This window comes from Nomia melanderi, chromosome 12 (genome assembly GCF_051020985.1).
Source record: "Nomia melanderi isolate GNS246 chromosome 12, iyNomMela1, whole genome shotgun sequence".
NCBI lineage: Eukaryota > Metazoa > Arthropoda > Insecta > Hymenoptera > Halictidae > Nomia > Nomia melanderi.
In genome coordinates this window covers 8,457,569-8,478,120 of record NC_135010.1, presented here as the reverse complement: position 1 = coordinate 8,478,120, position 20,552 = coordinate 8,457,569, and the positions used below count along the sequence as shown (strand labels likewise).

The 20,552-nt window shown below is 46.7% G+C and overlaps 1 protein-coding gene across 7 annotated transcripts in view; it reads left to right on the top strand.

Annotated features, from left to right (window-relative positions):
* The window catches only part of fz2 (frizzled 2), a 182,462-nt gene extending 170,267 nt beyond the window's left edge, over positions 1–12,195 (top strand). For all 7 annotated transcript variants that reach the window (XM_076372517.1, XM_076372518.1, XM_076372516.1 and 4 more), the window contains one exon: positions 4,845–12,195. In XM_076372517.1, the coding sequence (XP_076228632.1) occupies positions 4,845–7,132 (2,288 nt within the window). In that variant the 3' untranslated portion in view covers positions 7,133–12,195. The remainder of the gene's footprint in view (positions 1–4,844) is intronic.
* The last annotated feature ends 8,357 nt before the right edge of the window (positions 12,196–20,552 follow it).

The window sequence follows — 20,552 nt, the reverse complement described above, 5'->3', positions numbered from 1 at the left end:
GATTTAAGGACAATTTCTACGCTGTCTTGTTTAATGCTTTCGAGTTAGAGTATCAAAGTTCCATCGCCACGCTCAATAGTCCCGGGAACAGACGATTATTATTCCAGTCTCACAGCGCTTCCTTCTACGTGACTGGCCGTGGCAAGATCGCCTTTTTCCCTTTTCCACTCGCGCTATAATTTCCCATTAAGGAACATTTTCGCGGGATGTAACCGGTCTTCAAAAAATAAAAGAAAGGGGAAGGAAGAGGCGCAGGATGGATCGTGTCGGGGTAATGAATCAGTTTTAAAGGCCTCGCCCCTGCCAGGAATACGCGACCCGCTGGCAGCGTTGTTCGGGTTATGATTTACACTCCTCGCATGTAAATTCTGCTTCGCCCCCTTTTCTTTTCTGCCTACGCGGCCGTCGCGGGTGTCTTACCGCGAAACTGCCTTCCTTAAAATTTTTCGCTCGTTTTACTGCCTCTCGATGCGTACGGATCCGTTTCCTCGACTCGCGCCTCCTCGATTTCCCGCGATTTATGTGTGTCATTGGGTCGAGTGAAATATTAGAGATGTAGGAAATTACTTTGCCTACCTCTGATTAATGAATAAAGAAATAATAACGATGGATTTCTTTTTTTGAAAGAATTGAAATGATCGTACGATCACTTTAATCGCGTCGATTTCCTTATTCTTGAATCGAGGTAATAAGCATTGTTTATATTTAACCCTTTATGACTTCTTTCTGAACTGTGATCGATCTAACTACCTCTTTATTAATGATTTATTGAAAGTCAGAGAAAATTCCAGTCTTATTCTACGTCAACGTGTGCTGTAAGGTGTAATCATTGATAATAGAGGAATAACATGTAAGTTTCATTCGAACAAATCGAATAATATTTGTTTGTTGTATTCCATTTGAAATCTTCATGATTCTGTCTCGATGTTGTAGGGCGAGGAATTAAATTTATTATATTCTGAAATATTCACTAAATTCTATATTAGCACAGACAGCAGAAAAGTGACTCCTGCAATTCCCAATGTCAACGATATAACAAAGAAAAATAATCTAATGTACATCAATAATTCTTCGAAGCATTGGTCAATCATAAACAAAGGAGTCCGCATTTCACAAAGGCCTCGCTTAAACCTCCAGTGACATGTCAACAAAAGGCGCTCCAACAGCGAAGTGAAACATCAACTACCCCTAAATCATCCAATCGTCAGGTCAATAACCATCCCCTAACGCTACCTCCATTCACGATCCTCCACCCCAAAGCATTCCTACGCACGGAACTCAGCTCAATCATCCCGCTCTTAGAATGTCGCGGTGAATCTGCAACAAAAAATATATATATGTATTAAATCGTCACCCTGACAGTTTCGACTTCAATGAACCCGAAGCTGCGGAAGCTCGAATGATCTCACGGGTCATCAGCCTGCCGCGAACAAAGTCACGACTCCAACCCCCTAACGAAGAAACTCGAATCGTGACACAGAAGAAAGGGGGAGCGGGGTGAGAGTTCGACCGGGTGCTCGAGCCTCGACAGCGGAGGGTGAGCGAATGGCTGCCGGCACGGAAGAAAAATACAGGATCCATTAGCCACGTGTCGATTAACCGAAAGGTGCACCTTTGCAGACTCACGCGTCTCCCATCGGTCTGTCCCGGTAAATCCGAGGGGTCGCGCGCGTGAGTCACGTGTCCCTCGGAATTATCACGGGGGTGAACTACCCCCTGGACGTCGTCGACGGCCACCGGGAGAGAGAGATCGATTAAACGGCCGGCATTCAGGCCGGTTACCGAGCCGCGTCCGCCATGAATATCGAATTCCCGTTCAGTACTTGAATGCTGTCCCGGGCTAAGAATCGCTTTTTTCTGTGCCTCCTCTCCTTCATTAACAGCGCCGACGAGGCACGCGGCCATTCGGCGTCTCGAGACGGCTGCCCACTTGCGGATCGCGACTCTCCCTGCTCCTCCAGGCTTCTTTCTTCGCCGCTTTTTAGACGTTTGCGCGGGCCGAGACCGCGGCTTCGATCGACCCGCCATTATTGCGACGCGGATTCTAGACGTTCGGCTTTTAGGTAATTAGGGATTTCATTATTGATTCGCGGAGTATTGAGAGGTTTATTTTATTGAAGGTAATATTTCAAGTTGAGGCTTATAGACTTCGCGATGAATATTATTGGTAGTGTTTCGGAATGTAGAGATTTTGTATCTAGTAGGATTATATCTTTCGATTTATGGTTGTAGGAGTAACTTGGTGTAGTAGACGTTTTATGGCATTTCGAAGGTTAATATAATTAGAAATTGATTTGTTATTAAGAATTCTATCACAGTATGTTCCCTGGCGTGGAAATTATCATTTTACGACATTCATAGTCCCCTATTCACTCTAGAAACCCAGAGAGCACGCTTCCATCTACAATTTCAATTCTCGATACTTATCAATATCGTCCGTCCGACTGGCGGACAACATATCCGTTTCGTCGCGTCGGGCGACAGAGGTTGCCACAATGTTATCGTCTCAACTTCGTCTGCACGATAAACTTCTGACTTCGTTCCTATTCGATAATAATTCCAACGCGACACAGCCGTTCCACCGACCGTACGGAAACACGTTCCTTCATCGATGATCGTGGTGAATCAACCGAGAGGACCGATGAAAGAGGAACGAAAAGAAGAAACTAGAAACTCTCTTCGAAGTGTCACCTATCTTTCTCAGTGATCGTCTACGGTTCCCCCGTGAATGTAATCATTTCTCCTTGCACCAAGAGGGTACCGTGAACGCGATCGTGTCCGCGTACGGTGGTCCTAATTAAACGGGGCCCGGTGCAGGCCCGGCGTGGAGGAGGGGGCCCGCGGCCGGCCAAACTAGCGTCGCCATTATATAACAAGCAGAACCAAAGGAAGATCGGGCCCCGTATTTGCATAACCACCCGCCGACTTCTCGAACCGCTCGATTCGCTGGTTCGTTAAGTGGCCGCCGCCGAAAGAGAGGCCCGAACGTCTGGCGACCTTAACGAACAAGGGCGCGCGGTTGGGTTCATGCGGCAATGGGCCACGCATAAATCAACCGGCTAGATCGCTGGCTAGATCTCCAGACGTCGGAACGTAAAAAAAGTGAGACGAACGAAGAGAGAGGATGGAGCGATCCGGACACTGAGTTGGGTAAAATGTAATTTGGTTGCTTGTTGGGATCATTCGGGTTTAGCTGATTCAATAAGATGGTATCTTTTATGATCTTTAGTTGTTGCTAGTTTGTAATTGGAATTGAACTGATTGTGGTGGATTGTGGTTGATAGTTGGTTATTGATAATAGGGAAGACTGATTTTCATCCGAGCTGGAAATCTTCCTTACGAGTTACTCGTCATTATAGGGTTAATAAGTTATTAAAATGGTGTGTTGAACTATAGTGGAATCAAATAGCTTTAACACTACCGATTATTTAATACGACTGCTATGTATCCTCTATACAAATTGTAATAATAGATTTTCGGTTTCTTCGAACATTATAGTATTCAAGTATGTATTTTTCAAATCATTTGGAATATTCTATGCTTTTAAGATACCAATAATTGCGAAACAAAGAGATCGGAACCAGTCATTTTGACCCATGTGGTAGTTTTAGTGTTGAGCCATTTCTTAAAGTGGAAAATCAAGAAAACTATCTTAAAGGGATACTATGTAACCATGTTTTGGTCAACTGTGGAAGATCAAGATATCATTAGAGATGAACGAATTAGTAAAGGGTTACAGAGCGATATGTGACGAGCGAATACCAGGCGAAAACGAAGGTTCGCCGAGGAAGGCGAGGGCGCGGGGTGGAAGCCACGAGACGACAGTCATGGATCTTATAATAGTCGGGCCGCGGAAAACACGTGACCGGAGCGAAATGTTATTGTAGGAGGCAGTGTTAGTTTTACCGTTTGTTAACTGCTAGCACCCCGACACGCGCTGCCGGGCTATTTATAAGAGCCGCTACGCTGCAGCGGAGATGCGTCTCGGGCCCGTGAGGAGGACGGTAGACGCACGGTCTACGTGTGTGGCTGCCCGCCGGACGGGAAGATTGACACGCGCGAGGAAAGGATCAGCAGGAACGGGGACGCGTCCCGATTCGGAGCTCGGAAGGATTGAGCGGGCCTGACGCCGGGTCCAGACGCCATTCTTTTCCCTTCTCCAGTTCCGGTTTGCGTATTTTAGTCGCCGGGACGACTGGGATTTGTAGATTACCATGTCTCTCGTTTTTCAACCCCTTCCTTTGAAGCCCCGTGGTTTTCGAGCAGAAGTTCGGAAATTTTGTTTCCTTTTCGGCGGAAAGGATTGGCCGAGTTCGTGGAACTTGTTGGGTGTATCGGTTAGGAAAACCTGTTTGGAAACTTTCTCCCGCTGCACGTGAAAATTGGAGGATATGAAAGTTAGGCTGTAGGATAGGTGGGTAATTGGATGCTTGAACGAGGCGAGGACGTGTATACGATTTTTTAATGGGCGCGAGCGAGTAGCTGGGGATATTAATCACTGTCTAATTTTAGCGCATTATGTGTCGAACGTGATTGTATTCCCGCTACGCGAACTTTGAGGAATGCGTTTGTTATCTTTGTGAATGAGAAATTGGTATCGTAATTCTGTGGTGTACTAAGGTACCTTCGATCTTGATTGAGCACATAGATCATAGAGGTATTACTAAAGCATGAAGAACAAATTCGTTTGCGAATGTCACACGTATTCGCGAATGAATCACTTCAGAAACACCCAGACGAATTTAAAAAGAATCGAAAGCGAAATAAAAATTCCTTGTCTTAAGAATCTCGACAGGCTTCCCAAACGAATCTCTAAAAACGAACCTACGTCATTTCCGTTGCAGATCGGAGTGATGCGAGCCACGCAAGAGTAAACCGCTCGTCACACACGATGGGATTACCCGCTCGACGGACGAAGCTGCTACCAAGCCGGACAATGTCGTCGCTCTTACCCCTGTTGTTGCTCGCGGCGTTGCCGAACGCCCGACTCGAGTCAGCGATCAGTCCAGTGAGCAGCGTGGGCTCGGTGTCGAGCGGCTCGTCCTCGTCCTCTTCGTCCTCCGGCTCGTCTTCGTTGATGGTGGGCGTAGTGCCCGGGAGCGGCTCGAGTTCCGGCAGCATGGCGGGCCCGGGTAGCAGCGCTGTGGCCGGTGGCACCGGCGGGGGTGGTAGCAGCAGCGGGCACTCGTCGTTGAGCAGCGGCGCGACCAACGGCAACGGCAGATGCGAGGAGATCACGATCCCCATGTGCCGCGGAATCGGCTACAACCTGACAGCGATGCCGAACGAGCTGAACCACGACACGCAGGAGGAAGCTGGGATGGAGGTGCATCAGTTCTGGCCATTGGTAGAGATCAAATGCTCCCCGGACCTGAAGTTCTTCCTGTGCTCCATGTACACGCCGATCTGCTTGCCGGAGTACACGAAGCCTTTGCCAGCTTGCCGAAGTGTCTGCGAGCGAGCGCGAGCGGGTTGCGCGCCTCTGATGCAGCAATACGGCTTCTCCTGGCCAGAACGAATGGCCTGCGAGAGGCTGCCGACCCACGGTGACCCGGACAATCTCTGCATGGAGCAGGACAACCGTACTAGTAGCACTGGACCAGGGTCCAGCAATGGCGGAGCAGCCAGCAGCGCCCCGATGCCACCAGCCTCGCCGCCTCGACCAACTCGACCGTCGAAGACGACTCAGCCGCAACGATGCAAGCCAGGCAAGAATCAAAAAAACTGCCAGCATCCCCCGGGGGAAAGGACGAGGGACTGCGCGTGCCGATGCAGAGCACCCCTCGTACCCCTGGGGGCGGGGGGCACAGTGCTATCGGGACCGATAAGCAGCGGCAGCAGCACCGGCAGCATAGGCAACGGGGCTGGGCTGGCCGGCATGGCCGTAAGTGGGGCCATTCCGGCGCCGCCGATAAACATCGCCCGGAACATCATTCAGGACATTGCCGGAGTACCGAACTGCGCCCTGCCGTGCCACGGCGCGTTTCTCACCCTCGAAGAGCGCGAGTTCGCGGCCGTGTGGCTGGCTCTGTGGAGCGGCCTGTGCGCCGCAAGCACGCTCGTGACCGTCACCACGTTTCTGATCGACACCCAGCGCTTCAAGTATCCTGAGAGGCCGATCGTCTTCCTCTCGGCGTGCTACTTCGTGGTGTCGATCGGCTACCTATCCAGGAGCATGTTCGGCCACGAGGAGATCGCGTGCGACGGTCCAGCGTTGAAGGCCGGGGCCCAGGGACCTGGGGCCTGTGTCACCGTCTTCCTAATGATCTACTTCTTCGGCATGGCGTCCTCGGTCTGGTGGGTGATCCTAGCGTTCACTTGGTTCCTGGCGGCCGGCCTGAAGTGGGGCAACGAGGCGATCGCCTCGTACTCTCAGTACTTCCATTTAGCAGCCTGGCTAGCGCCCACGGTGCAGACAGTTTCAGCGTACATGGCTGGCGGAGTTGCAGGGGACCCAGTAGCTGGAGTCTGCACGGTAGCGCCGGATGGCGTTCGATCCTTCATACTGGTACCCTTGTTCGTGTACCTGTTACTAGGGACGAGCTTCCTGTTGGCGGGATTCGTCAGTCTGTTCAGAATTCGTTCGGTGATCAAGAGGCAGCCAGGAGCGAAGGCGGACAAGCTGGAGAAGCTGATGATACGCATCGGCGTGTTCAGCGTTCTGTACACTCTGCCAGCCGGGGTGGTTCTGGCGTGTCACATGTACGAGACAGCGTTGCGAAACGAGTGGCTCGCCTCGCTGGCCTGCCCCTGCCGGACGAGGGAACGGCCCCTGTACTCCGTCCTGATGCTAAAGTACTTCATGGCGCTCGCGGTCGGCATCACGTCCGGCGTGTGGATCTGGAGCGGCAAGACCGTCGACTCGTGGAAACGCCTGTGGAGGCGTCTGTTCGGCGGGAACGGAGGCGCCGGCCACGGTGGCGGTGGCGCCGGTATGGTGGCCGGCGTGACCGGCGTCAGCGGCGGAATCGGCAGCACAAGCATCAAGGGCGTCGTAGGACGTGTCGGAGTACCGTACCCGCCGGCACCGGGGCCAGGTAGCGCTCTGCTGCCACCGGGCAGCGTAGCCAGCGCCTCCCAGCATCATCTTCATCATCACGTTCTCAAGCAGCCGCCTCTCTCGCACGTATGACGTCACCAGTCGGCGGGGGGCGACATGAACACCGCTGGCTGCGATCAGCAGCAGCAGCAACAGCAACAGTCGGTGCAGCAGCAGGAGAGGCCTTCCGCCCTTAGCAACTACGGGCCCATTTAGCCCTTCGCCTCGGCCTCGCGCAGGCACACGCCGCACCAGGCGCCCCACACCGCGCCACACACGCCGCACTCCGCGGCCACCATATACTCGAGGAGGTCGCTGGCGTCGACCACGGGCCCTCTCACGCCGGCCCACGGGCTCGCCCCCTCCTACACGCAAGCGACCGAAGTCTGAACTTGCCGAACGATTGGGACCGTCGCGGCGTCCAGGAACGAGAACGCTCGACCCGCGAGCCCTGGGTATCTTCGATGTACCTAGCTGGCTGTTCAAGACGTTCCTCAACACTGTTGAAGACTCGCGACGGTGCTTCTCGATTAACCAATATACGTACTCGCTTGGACGCGTCAGGACAGGCGCGCTTCGAGCGCTGGATCTTCTTGTTAGCTGCTCCGTTTCTTCTACGTTTCTGCCTTGAACGCCGAGGAATGGACCGACGAGATGAGACCAGTGTGTTCATTGATCGACGATGACCGGTGAGATTTTGGGAAGAAAGTTTTCTGTGATCGGTGATCGGAAGGATTGTGTCCGCGGTTTTGGAGTGATCGGCGACAGGAGACGCCGAACGGAACCACACGCGCGCACCGCGATGGAGGACTGCCGCGTCGAGGACGTGAACACGCTCGGGGCTGCGCCGTAGCGAGATGTGATCTAGTGCGCCGATTAGAAGTGGTGACGAGCGAATGGTTGCGCGAATGGACGGTGTGAGTTCTCTTTACTCGTATCTATTCTCTATCACTTTCTTACTTATATACCGTAGCGGAGCTCTCGTACAGTCCGCATGTCCGTCTAACGTGTATCGTCTCGTCTATTTATCTAACTTAGCCGTAAACTGATGAGTATAGGTGTAAAACACGACTTCTCTCACAACTTTTTTTTAATGCTCGCACGCCGACGTCGGGGACCCAGCATTCGCCGAGCGCGATTTTCCGTTGCATTTCCTTTTTATTTTTTAGATTCGTCGTGTCGCTAGTCGAGAGAATGAGCGTTTCGTTTTTCTATGATCGAGATCGCGCCTTTTCGTAGGGGGGCGCTGGCGCGCTCGGCCCGAATGCTGGATCGTCGTCGTCGATCGGCGGTTTATAGCGAGCGAAACTGTATAGCGATTTCGGGAGGAGCCGACGTAACTGTAAATATCACTCTTAGGTGTTAGGTGAAACCGCTGTAAATACATTGGAGGAGAGGAACGATCATCAAAATATCGATTCGCGGGATCGGCGCGAAATCTACCGATGGTGTACAGCACGCAACGGTCGCGGTGGACGCGCGTTCCTTTTCCTTTGCTCGACCGTAGTCCGTGGAGCCTTTCAATTCGTCTCGAATAGCTCGGAGAGAATCGGTCGTCCCTCGACCCCCGTGTCGCCGTGTAAAGAAAAACGATAGATCCGATCGATCGCCGATTCGCGATCGGTGTCGCTGTAGAGGAAGCTTCGATGGAGCCGCTAGTCTTGCCACGGACGAAGGAACGCGTGAATCGACAACGTACGCTTGGAGCAATGGATTCGAGCCTCGCCAGAACAGTTATGGTGTCTGCTTTTAGTCGAAATTCGAATATTTCGTTCGTTTGACGATGTTTTATGGCGTTTGACGATGTTTGATGTTGCTAGTTCTGAAGTACACTTCGATAACTCCTTAACTTGCACTCTACAGCTACAAGTTTTTTCATTTTCTTTCGTGCAAGAAGAAAATCGATTAAACTTATCAATCGAAAGAAATTTTGCTTTCTCTTCTATAGAATCAGTGTCTCTTAATTTATACGAAAAAGTTCTGTATATTCTTAAATCAATTTTAGTTGAGGTTCTTCTTATTTTTCAGACTTATGAGACGTTAAACTCTTAGTCGAATATTCAAAATGTTTAAAGTTTTATTTAGAACTACGCCGAGCAACGGGCGCCATGTTGTCTTCCAGCGGCACGAGTCCCTTGCACGAGGCGTGCACATTCAGAATGAGCGTGATATATTATATATAACGTTATGCGCACGTACGTTAGCAACGACGCAACAGTTCGCGTCGAAAACAATTTTCTACTGCCGAATCGAATCGCCCCTTGATCGTTTTATATATCACGTACTCGTATAGATTGTGTCAAAAACATACCGGGGCATGTTAAATAAACACACACGTTTTCAATTATCGTCAAAATTTATTTTGTCGCCTTTAAAATAGGCCCTTCCGAGCCAATACACTTATGCTAGAAATTCGATTACAACGGTTGCTTGTGAGATGGCGCGTTGTCCTGGTCCAAAATCTACGAAAACTTTCCACAATTCGAGTAGTTTGCGACGTATGTTCTCCAACAAACGCCTGACAACACTCAGATAATACTCTTTACTAAACATTTGGCTTTGTAAGAGGAATTCCGAGTGAACTGCACGATGTTCCCGGTGAACTCTTTGCAAAGAACTGAGTTCTTTCGGAAAAAGTCGCGCTTGGACACGTCTCATGCCCCAAACATCAAGCAGAATACCGTAAATCGATTCCTAGGACACAAATTAAATTCGAACGACGATTTCTGTGTACTATTTCAAGCAAACTCTTTGTTTGATATCTGTTTACATGGTAAAAATCGTACTCTTGAGGTAGACTGACAAAATCGACAGCTATAAACAAACTGTTCGACAAATCGAGTTCAAACTCCGCGCCATAATAGTTTACGGTCCTACTAATTTCTGGAAAAAAGAATTTTAAATACCTCTTACTAGAACAGTTAAAATAAAGACGTCTCTGTACTTTTTTGACACGATGTATATACATACGCGTCTCGAACCGTAGCATTCAAAACTGTATAGATACCGCCAGAGATTCTAAACGGCACCTGTTTTTTGTACCTCGCACGACTGCCCGACAAAGATGAGCAAAACTTCATTAGTACTCGTTCGAGCCGCCAATCAACAGAGCATCTATTACTCGTCTCATACATTACGCTTAACCTGTTAATCGAGCGATCGTATAAGCACGCATACGAGTGCAATGGAAACTGCCGAGTGAAACAGTTTATAGTGATTAAACTCCACGACACGTACGAGTGCGATCTAATTTATCCTGCAGCCACACGAGCACGATGAAATTAGATCGAAGAATTCCTCAAGCTTAAACCGGAAGAAAGAACGCGAAATAAATCCGTCTTCCCTGGTTAACAGGTTAAAAAGTTCACACTCTTCCATTTTTACGAGCCGACTTTTTATAAATTTACACTTTTCTAAAAATGATAATCGTTCGAAAGGTAAACGGATAAGAGACACATTCGTCCCTGAAAGGATTTTCCTCATCTTTGACACCGAGGGACCCAAGCCGTGCACACACGCACAAGACTCATACATAAACGAACGCCCTCGTACAGCCGTACACATGCACGCCGTAGAATGACAATGAATTCAGTGTACCCCGAGTATCGTAGATAAAAAGCAAAAACAAAAAAAGAAGAAAAATATTAAAGAGTAAAAAAGTCCGTGTACGCGCGATCTAGAGAACGCGGAGCTGTTCTCCGGTGGAACAGCGGCGGGAAGGGGAGAGCGTCGACTGCCACGCACGAATCGTCGTCGAGTACGTAAATATATATGTGTATATATAAAATGAATATAAATATATATAAGTATATATATTTAAGTATGCGTACATATGAATATATCACAGATATTATAAATACGAAAATATAAAAGGTATAAATAACGTCGAGGAGGCGCGTGCCCGCGCGCGTTTCGCGAGAACGATGTCGATATCTCTCACGATTCTTCGGATCGGCCGCGCGAAAAATACATCACCAGGGTCCCGTGGATCGTCTCCGCATGCAATTTCTCGATCGTCGGGCCGCCCGTAATGATCGGACTAAAAATTCGACGAGTCGAACGGGAAACGAGGGTATCCGGTTGCTTTTGTTTCTCGAGCGTCGCCGAAAATTTCATCGGGTCACGCGATCGTCCCGCGGTTACGGACCTTCCACTCGCGATCGGGGATCTAACGGACAGGCGAGGACGGGACAGGATCGACGAGAGGGCTGGGAAATGTTTAACCGCCTCGAGCGGGACTCGCATAAAAATCGAGGGAAAAAGCATTCTTAAAAAGAACCGGATCGGAGGAAACGACGGGAAAGATGAACGGGCGGAGGAGGGAGGGATGAAAGAGACGGAAACCGCGAGCCGTATCGCGTCCCGGGTACGGGGAATCCCTGCCAAACGAGAAACGTACATGTGTAATGTTGTAAAGTAGTGAGAAAAGTAAAAGAACCTTTTTAGTGTCACATATCACGCCAGGCGAGCGAATTAAAAGAGAAACACGGACGTTGTCGCGTTCGTTTCGGGCCGACGATCGGTGGATCGCGGGTAAGCGAACGGTCGCCCGACAATATGGCGACTGTAAAGAGAAAATGGCGGACTACAACCGCGCCATTTCGCGGCCCCGGTTCAACGAACGAACGCGACGTTTAGAAGAGAGGGAGTTTATAACGAGTATTTGTAAGCCACTTTTTGTCACGATGATTGTCAATAAAATTGAAAATACTGTGTGTACACGAGTGTGTTCCGGTTTCACCCACGTTGACCGGCTTCTCGATGCGTTTCTTCTACGATTTTGGTTCTTCCGCATAATTGTTGTTGCTTTGAAAACGCGTTTTCATTGGTTTTGATCTTTGATTTGTACGTTTCCCTCGTTTGGATTTTATGTCTTCCTCGTCTTTATTTTCTCCCTCCCTCTCTCTCTCTCTCTCTCTCTCTCTCTCTCTCTCTATCTATCTTTCTTTTTCTCTTTCTTTTTACTAATTACATTTTCACATTTCACCCTGAAAACACGCGGACCCTCGAGATCGTCTTTTGTACAATCTTTACGTTGCCATAGTAGTTAACGAATAACCGACGACCGATGACCATATCGTTATATAAATATATATATATACATATACTGAAATCAAAATTGTATACGATTTTTAATATACTTTATTATTATTTAAGTTCCTTGCGTTTCTTCTTCGCACCCGAATATCCCAGCCTGTCCTTAAGAGTTATTAGTTACTATCGATGTATTGCGTGACGATTGAACAGCGGTTGCCACGTCATTGTCTGGCGGGAAACTCGAATACATTGTGTTCGAAACATGACCGAAGGTAAGTGGTTTATACTGATTTTTCTATTTGATTTGCACTTCGAAACGTCTCGGTGATTTGAGCATTTGTTACGCGCGCGTAACTAATATTTTTAAGGAATTGAACTGTTTGCTTTCCGCGGAGACGTTCAGTCAACAGAAAAATGTTTGTATTGTGATCGGCGAAATACCAGGCGCATACTTATTCAATGTAGAAAGGCTTGAGTAAATATTTCCTGCTTTAAATCATGGCCGAATATAAACAGAGACTCCGGAGGTCCGCACTTCAGTTTGTATAAAACAAAAAAAAAACGGTCCCTTCTGTTTAAGTGGTTCGAACAAGTGGCTACATTCTTCCGTCTGGGAGCGAAACAGAGTATCCCGACCGCGAAGAGGCGCGACCGTGAAACGATTTCAAGCACGAATGATAGTTTCGTTCGTCGAGTGCAGTAGCTATTCTTGAAATGTTTTTTCTGCCGTCCGAGATCAAACTCTTCTGTTTAATTTTCTTGCGTAAACTTTTTTAAATTCTCCTGCAACACTAAAGGGCTTCCTGAACCCTGAAGCTTGAACCGTTGCGTCTGTACTTACGTAACAAACAATATTAGAATTTACATGAAAAAATAGACGTTTCAAAACATCCTCTAACACTATCCTTGCTTTCATCTAAAATCACTCGATCGCAGACTTAAAACACGGCTTTCCCCAATATCAGAAATCCTCGAATGTACTCACTTCTCAGCAAAACGAAACAACCATATCCTCCCAGATTTAATAACAAACAAAATACCCTAATATCCGAATAGCTTTCAGAATCAGCTAAAATAACCCCCAAATACCAAAGGCAAAGCATCCCCAGGTCAAATCCCCAAAAAAGCCACGTAAACCAAGGATCGAAGTCGCTCGAACAGCCGGTCGCCAGGAGGGGAGCGTATCGTCTAAGAATACTCCCGAGTCCAGACCTCAAAGGGTTGATACCGAAATTTCGCGCTTTCCGCCGGGCGAATCCATTAGGCAAGATAAATCCGTCTTAAAGACTGCCGATGAGCGGGCCGGCGGGGGGGGGGGGGGGGGGGGGCAGAAAAGTTGCCGAGAAACGGGATGGGATTGTTTATAACGTTTCCCTGCGTTCGCTGGCTGCTGGAAATTAATGTAAACTCAGACGGCCGCGGTTCCGCGCGGTGTACGATGGTATTTACACGACGTTACGGATCGTCCGGCGAAAATCGCCGTTTAACCCGGCACCTAAGTAAACCTACCCCCTTGTTCAACGTGAGTCATTGCCTGCGGCGCAGACATCGCCCGCGGGGGTCAAACACGACCAGCCACCCCGCCGCCGACGAATTTATGGTCCGCCGCTGCACCTCGAGTATCACTGCCATAAACAAACCATATTAACCAGCGGACGTTTACGGCCCTACGTGGCCGCTACGGATGATAAGGATCTCCGTTAGTCATTCGCTCGTTGCGCCTAACCGGCCCCGAGCGTTGATTTCCCTAATTGCGGCCAGGGACCGATGCGACGCAACGGTGACACGGGTCGCGTGGCCGCCATCTTGTTCATCCGCGGGAGTCGCGTGTCCTGTCCCGTCCACTACGCCGACGCCGCTAATCTTCTCGGTTAATTCGGCGTGCGTCATGTTTCACGGCCGCCAGCGGAATTTTCGGTGACTCCTGCTTTGGTGGTCCGTGCTACTTTCGTATACTGGGTCTTATTGTTCAAGAGGCTGCCGCCTGCAGTGCGGCGGCAGCTTATTCGAATGCGGATGACGATGAGGATATTTGGGATGTGGGTAGGTGAGTTGGGGATTTGCGTTGTGTGATTGCGAGTACGCGTTTCGTGTTGTTTTAAAGTTGAAGGAGTTAGGATGACTGAATGGCGAGAATATTTGGTGAAGATTGGATGATTGTATTTTTAGAATTTGTAAATATGCATTTCGTTAGTGAGTTGCGTTGCTTTGCGTTGTACGATCGCGAGAACGCGTTTCCTGCTCTTTTAACCCTTTGCTTTACAATATCGTGTCAGACACGGGGTGAACATTTCTAATATGGTTTAACAAACATAAATGTCACTGAGTTGTGTTAAGTTTAGATTGAAATATTGTTGTTCTTAGCAATTTGTATGGTTTATACTGAATCCAGACGTAGATAGAGCATGGAATGTTTTCTTTTACTGGTGCGTTATTAATGATAAATAGTTCTAACAAATGCACCTACGAAATTAAATCGTGAGGCAAAGGGTTAAATTTGAAGGAGCTAAGATGATTGAATAGTGAGAATATTTGGTGAAGATTGGGTGACTATATTTTTAGAATTTGTAAATATGCCTTTAGTTATCGAGTTGCGTCGCTTTGTCCGAGGAGGTAGCGCATAAGTTTCTGTTCCGTCTTTGACTCGCTGTACGATACACTTTATCAGAACGATAAATTCACGCGTGTTTAACGGAAGCGCTCTTGATGGAGGGATAAAGGGTAGTCTGGTGTCTGCCACCCTCATAAATCCGACCAGTCGTTTCTGGCCGATACTTGAAAAGTTTATGATTGGGGCCACGAAATGTTCCTCCGTTCTTTTTTTAAATATCTCACGCTGCGTGCATGTGGCTTGGGAAAATATACTGTACACCCCAATAATTCTTTTCCGCCGTGAATCGATTACAAGAATCTCCTTATAAATATTACAACAGCCCTCCAATAAATTCCAATTAAAGAAACAACGAACAAAGAAGAATCCACATACATTTACTCCATCGTTTCGATAAAACTTCCATCTCAAAGCACATTCTCCAAAGAACAAAACAAGAATCATCACAAAAAACATCGGCGAAATGAACAACGCTTATATTCCAATCACCAGAGGATCCTCGAAGCTACCAGATACACGTATCACCCTAAACGATAGAACTAATCTAAGAAACAGTGTTTCAACCCTTCTCAACAGTCCACCCCCAGCGTTCTTCTTGCTTCGATCATGATTCATTCCGAGACTCTACAAATTGCGCGGCGCGTGTCGCTCTAAGCCGCAGCCCTTCAGAAATAGATCCCCGAGTTCCATTATTTACCGAGATGCCGCGTTCCAGGGAACGATTTACGAGCAGATTTGCCGAAAGGCCCTGAGCCGATCGCTTCGCGAGACGACGGCGGTCGTCCCCGGCGAGCCGTGATCGACGACGACTAATTGCGCCTGAGAAAACTAATTTACGGGGGCGGGGGCCCGGGGTTCGCCGCCCTCACTGTTTGTCGAGCGAAAGAACGTTTTCCATGCGGCGCGGAAAAAAGGGGTGGGCGGGGAACGGAGTTTTCGTCGGTTTCCCCTGGCCCGGCTGTCTAACATTAGATCGTATCGGGCGTGCACGCGCTACCGTTTCCCGGTTTCCCTCGGATACACGGCTCATTGCCGGTCGTTTTCTCCAGATCTGGCCAGTCATAATAATCGCGCCACTTTTACTGCCGCCCGGGGAGAATAACGTGATCACCCCCACAGTTGGCCGGAAAGTTTTTTTATACCGCTAATGAGCAACAGAAGCGAGTTCTTCGAATTTAGAGTTTTCCAAACGAAGTTCTGTTACGCTGGTTCGTGAATATTATAAGCGAGTGAGAGATGAATTCTTTTCGTTGAACAGATGTTCACTGAGTATATAAGTCTGCGAATTGTTAATGTGATAACATAGAATTTGTATCGTATAACTATGTCGTGTTTGGTTATGAAATATTTAAAAATAGAAGGAATATTAGATATTTGTTTTAGTATTTCTTTATTTTGAATTTTATAGATTATGGGTCTTAAATATAGGTTGTTAATTATCAGTAATTGTAATAAAATTATTGTCATCGTTAGAAACATGCGACCATATTCCAAACAAGATCAAGATTAAGAAACTTCTTCGAATGTATAGCATCGTTTGCTCATCGGAATGATTTTTATTTCTATTCTTTGTGTTTTCTATCATGTTTTCCCGTCACATTTCAACAGATCTTATTTATGACCGTCGGACAAGTTATTTTTCCACGGTTACGCCGTTGTATCGTTGAACGCGACGCGAGACAGAGACGGAAAGCCAGCTCGAAGTCCGATTGCCCGTTATCTGGTCGCTCATTATATTTGCGCGTGTGGTCAATTTATGCCTTACGAACGTTACCAGAGGACCATCCCTTATCGGCGTGTCAAGGGTCGTCCGAGCATTCGGATCGCTCCTCGCGTTCGTACCGAGGGGAGATTAATCGTTTTCGCGACGATAATCTATTGCTATATAAATTACCAGAAGCGCATATTAAGATACCAGACCGTAAATTGAATTTTCTTTTCATCGGCGCCTTGCCTCCCGGCTGCTGGATGATTTACCGGTGGAACTTTGCGAGCCGAGCTTTCTCTAGGATGATACCTGCGAACTAGATTATCCCTGCGGTAACTTATAAGTAGAGTGCGGTTTTTCATGCATTTACGAGAAATTTTAAAGTGCATAAAATGCATAAAGTGCATACAATATGAGGAAATAAATATTCAAAATTTAGTGTCCTTTAGAATATTTATTACAAAAAATCATTTTCTAATATAATTGTATTCTTTCAATTATTATAGATTATTTATCTAATTGTACGTAAGAAATTGTTTTTAATATATTGGCCAATATGTAGAAGCTGCATTATAATTGAATAGGGTTAATTACTATTATATTAGCCATTTGCACTCGAGAGGTGACTCTATCACCATTTGATTTGATGTAACAAAATCACGAAGTGTCTATAATATTAAGTTTTGTATAATGCATCAGTATGTGAAATATTTATATAAAATTGCTGTGTTTTTTAATTGACATGTTTTCTCATTAGTTCGTTTTATATAGGGTCGTCTATGTTTCATCGGAGAATGTCGAATGTTTCTAGTGAAAAGCTTCCGAGTGCAAAGGGTTGAATACTATAATATATTGATTATTGTACCTAAGTATCAATATACAGAAACTGACAGAATGAAAACCCAACACGACCAAAGGCGAATCGGTAGTTATGTTCTCTCCAAAAAAATCTTAGACCTTCGAAATTACTTCCCACACACTTTATTACATCCCACTTACAGTCTTCCAAATCCAAAACGATTACACTTACCCCGGGGAAGATCGGCATGCAATAGGAAAGGCAAAGAGCGCGGCGAGGATTCTTCAAGCAACGTCAGAAATCTCGTTATTTATGCGTCGTCAAGCGGACGGGGAAAAATCAAAATCCCCCGGATTTGTGGCCGTCGACGTCTCGGGCTATAAGAGCGGAAAGCTCGCTGCTCAAGGCGGAAACGGTTTTCGCCGGCGATAAAACGAATAGTTCCGGTGACCATAAACAGCATGGCGACCAGTCGCCCGTGGTCACCGTGAAACCACTGAAACAGAGCGGTCTATGTAGATCGTCGGATTACCCGACAAAAATTTTCAAAGCTTTACTCTCATTAATCGTTTTATCATTTTGCATGCATTTTCGCATTGCAGATCGAGTGTAACCGAAATCAAGTCTTACAGTAGGATTATATTTCAAAAATTTGCGACTCACGATGTTCTGTGGCTCGAGGTTTACACTTTTGCCTATACCTAAGAGAGATGTTATAGTAAAAACAAAGAAATTCCACTCTCCACTAAATAATCTTAAAAATGCTTTATTTCTGTGATTGTCCACATCTGACTTGTACACGAAAGAATCGTATTTAACAGTAAACACGGTTACATTGACTTTTCGAAATTCCTCTACAGAAACTGAGAGTGTATCTATTAAAACCATAATTGATTCAAAATTCAGTTTGTGAATTGCTAAATCAATCTCTCCATCAGTTTCTCAGAGAAACATCTGTTACTATTTGTAATTTCACTGTTAACTAACAGTAACTTTGAAAATTCCATCAAAAGAAACCAAATATAATATTTTCTTACTATCTGCACTCCATATTCGATCCCCTACAATTTAAAAAATCACGAGAACCCGACCCGAATTCGAAAAAATCGGCACAAGCAGATATTCTCCAATTTTCTCCCATTTCTAGCGTTCGTTATTCAGTTTTTCATGAAAAGGTCTCACCAACTATTTCCCTACGCCACTGTGCGATGACCGGGACGGATTTACCCCTAGAACGGGTCGTGGGACAGCCGATAGTCATCGACCGACCCGACGGGCGTAACTCTCGAGGCTGGATCGGCACGCTCGGCCCGAAGAGAACGATGGCATAATGCGGAGTAGAGGAAGGGCATTTCGAAGGTCCTCCGATTCCATTCAAATTAGATTCCCTTGTACCGTTAATCCTCCTTTGCAATGCCAACAGCTGCGAGAGACGGCGCGGCCCGCAGCTGATCATTAATTATTTGCGTCTTCGGATTAACGGGTTAAACGAACGCGCCCCTGTTCCGCCATCCATTCGTCATTCCCGCGTCAATACCTTGTTGGGTGGAATCTGGAACGGGAACAGGCAACGACGCAACGCGACGCTACGGTGGTCCTCCGTGTCCCATTATTCTTTAATTATATTAATTAGCAGCTGTGTCGCGCGAGGGTCCGGTTTTTCGAGTTTCCCTTTGGGAAGCGGCGGAAACGCGGAACGCTTCATGGCCTGGGTTTTAATCCGACCTGCGGGATATTAATACCGGATTTGTCGTTAATACGTTCATCGGTGTCTTTGTTGCTCGGCGATGACTAAATAATTGGTGAATTTGAATTGATTGGACGTGAGGGGAAATTTTTTCCCTGAAATGGGAAAAATTCACTTTTTTGGTGGATTGTTAATTAGGGGGTGTTTTATATGTTAAGGAGTTTGAGTAAGGTGCAATTTGAAAATGTTTCGGTTTACGGATTTTGGACTCTCTTGTATAGCTTTGTAATTAATTTTGTGTTATGCGAGCGTTATGTTGAAGAAAATTCATTTGACATAATTAAACTTCATTATCCGTTTGTAGGGCAAGAGTATTCCGTGAAACAATCATTTGACCATCTAGCTTACGTTGTAAATTATACGTCCAGGACGTAAATTTACTTGAACGTCTGTGGTTTAATTGTACGGTATCAATGGAGGTTAGGAATGGCTACTGTTACATAGTTTAGTTATTGATCTATTAAATAGGTTCTGCGCTCGATGTCTCGAGCGAGCTACCGGGTGACTCGATTGTTTCGTCGAGCGTGTTGTTCTCTCTGTTTCAAATGTTACAAAATTGTATCAATAACACATCACGCGAAACAATTGCAAGAAATCAAGCCGTTAACCAACACTCTATTGCCATGTGAACAAAGCAAGTACTAAAAAATGCCCAACCATTAACACTAAATCTACCGAGCAGTTAAATTGATTTCCCAAAATTATAACAATCTCAAAAGTGCATCTATCAAGACTTCAATTGATTCGTAATTTAAACATCCTTTACCTTTTTAACCCTTTGCACTCAGAAGGTGACTCTTAGTCACCACTTGGTTTGATACAGTAAAATTATAAGGTTTCATGTTTAATATCAAAGTAAAATACTATTGTCCCTCAATTTATCGATTAAATTATTCACATTATTCACAACAAGCATCCCCTATAATTTATCAAAGAACGTTGAATATTTCTAGCAAGAAACTTTCGAGTGCAAAGTGTTAATCACTACAAACGAAGAAATCAGAAATGACCAATGTTGACTCATCTAGTAGATTCAACGTTAAGACATAAAAACACTCAACCAATTGATCCAAAATAAATCTCCAGCCCAAAAAGCATTGCACCCCGAACCCCGTCGAATCACATCTTCCAACACTCAGCTCGGAACTCACCCCTAATGTATCGACTCACGATCATCCCGCATTTGTCCCGCGACAGGCGAACGAAACGAGCCAGCCTCTACAATTTATCAAAGAACGTTGAATATTTCTAGCAAGAAACTTTCGAGTGCAAAGTGTTAATCACTACAAACGAAGAAATCAGAAATGACCAATGTTGACTCATCTAGTAGATTCAACGTTAAGACATAAAAACACTCAACCAATCGATCCAAAATAAATCTCCAGCCCAAAAAGCATTGCACCCCGAACCCTGTCGAATCACATCTTCTAACACTCAGCTCGGAACTCACCCCTAATGTATCGACTCACGATCATCCCGCATTTGTCCCGCGACAGGCGAACGAGACGAGCCAGCCTCTATTCTGGAATAATACCTACCGGTCCCGCGGCCGGGAAAGCCTCCGCGGCCGTTGAAACAATATTTTCACAGGGGCGGCTGTCCGCCACGTCG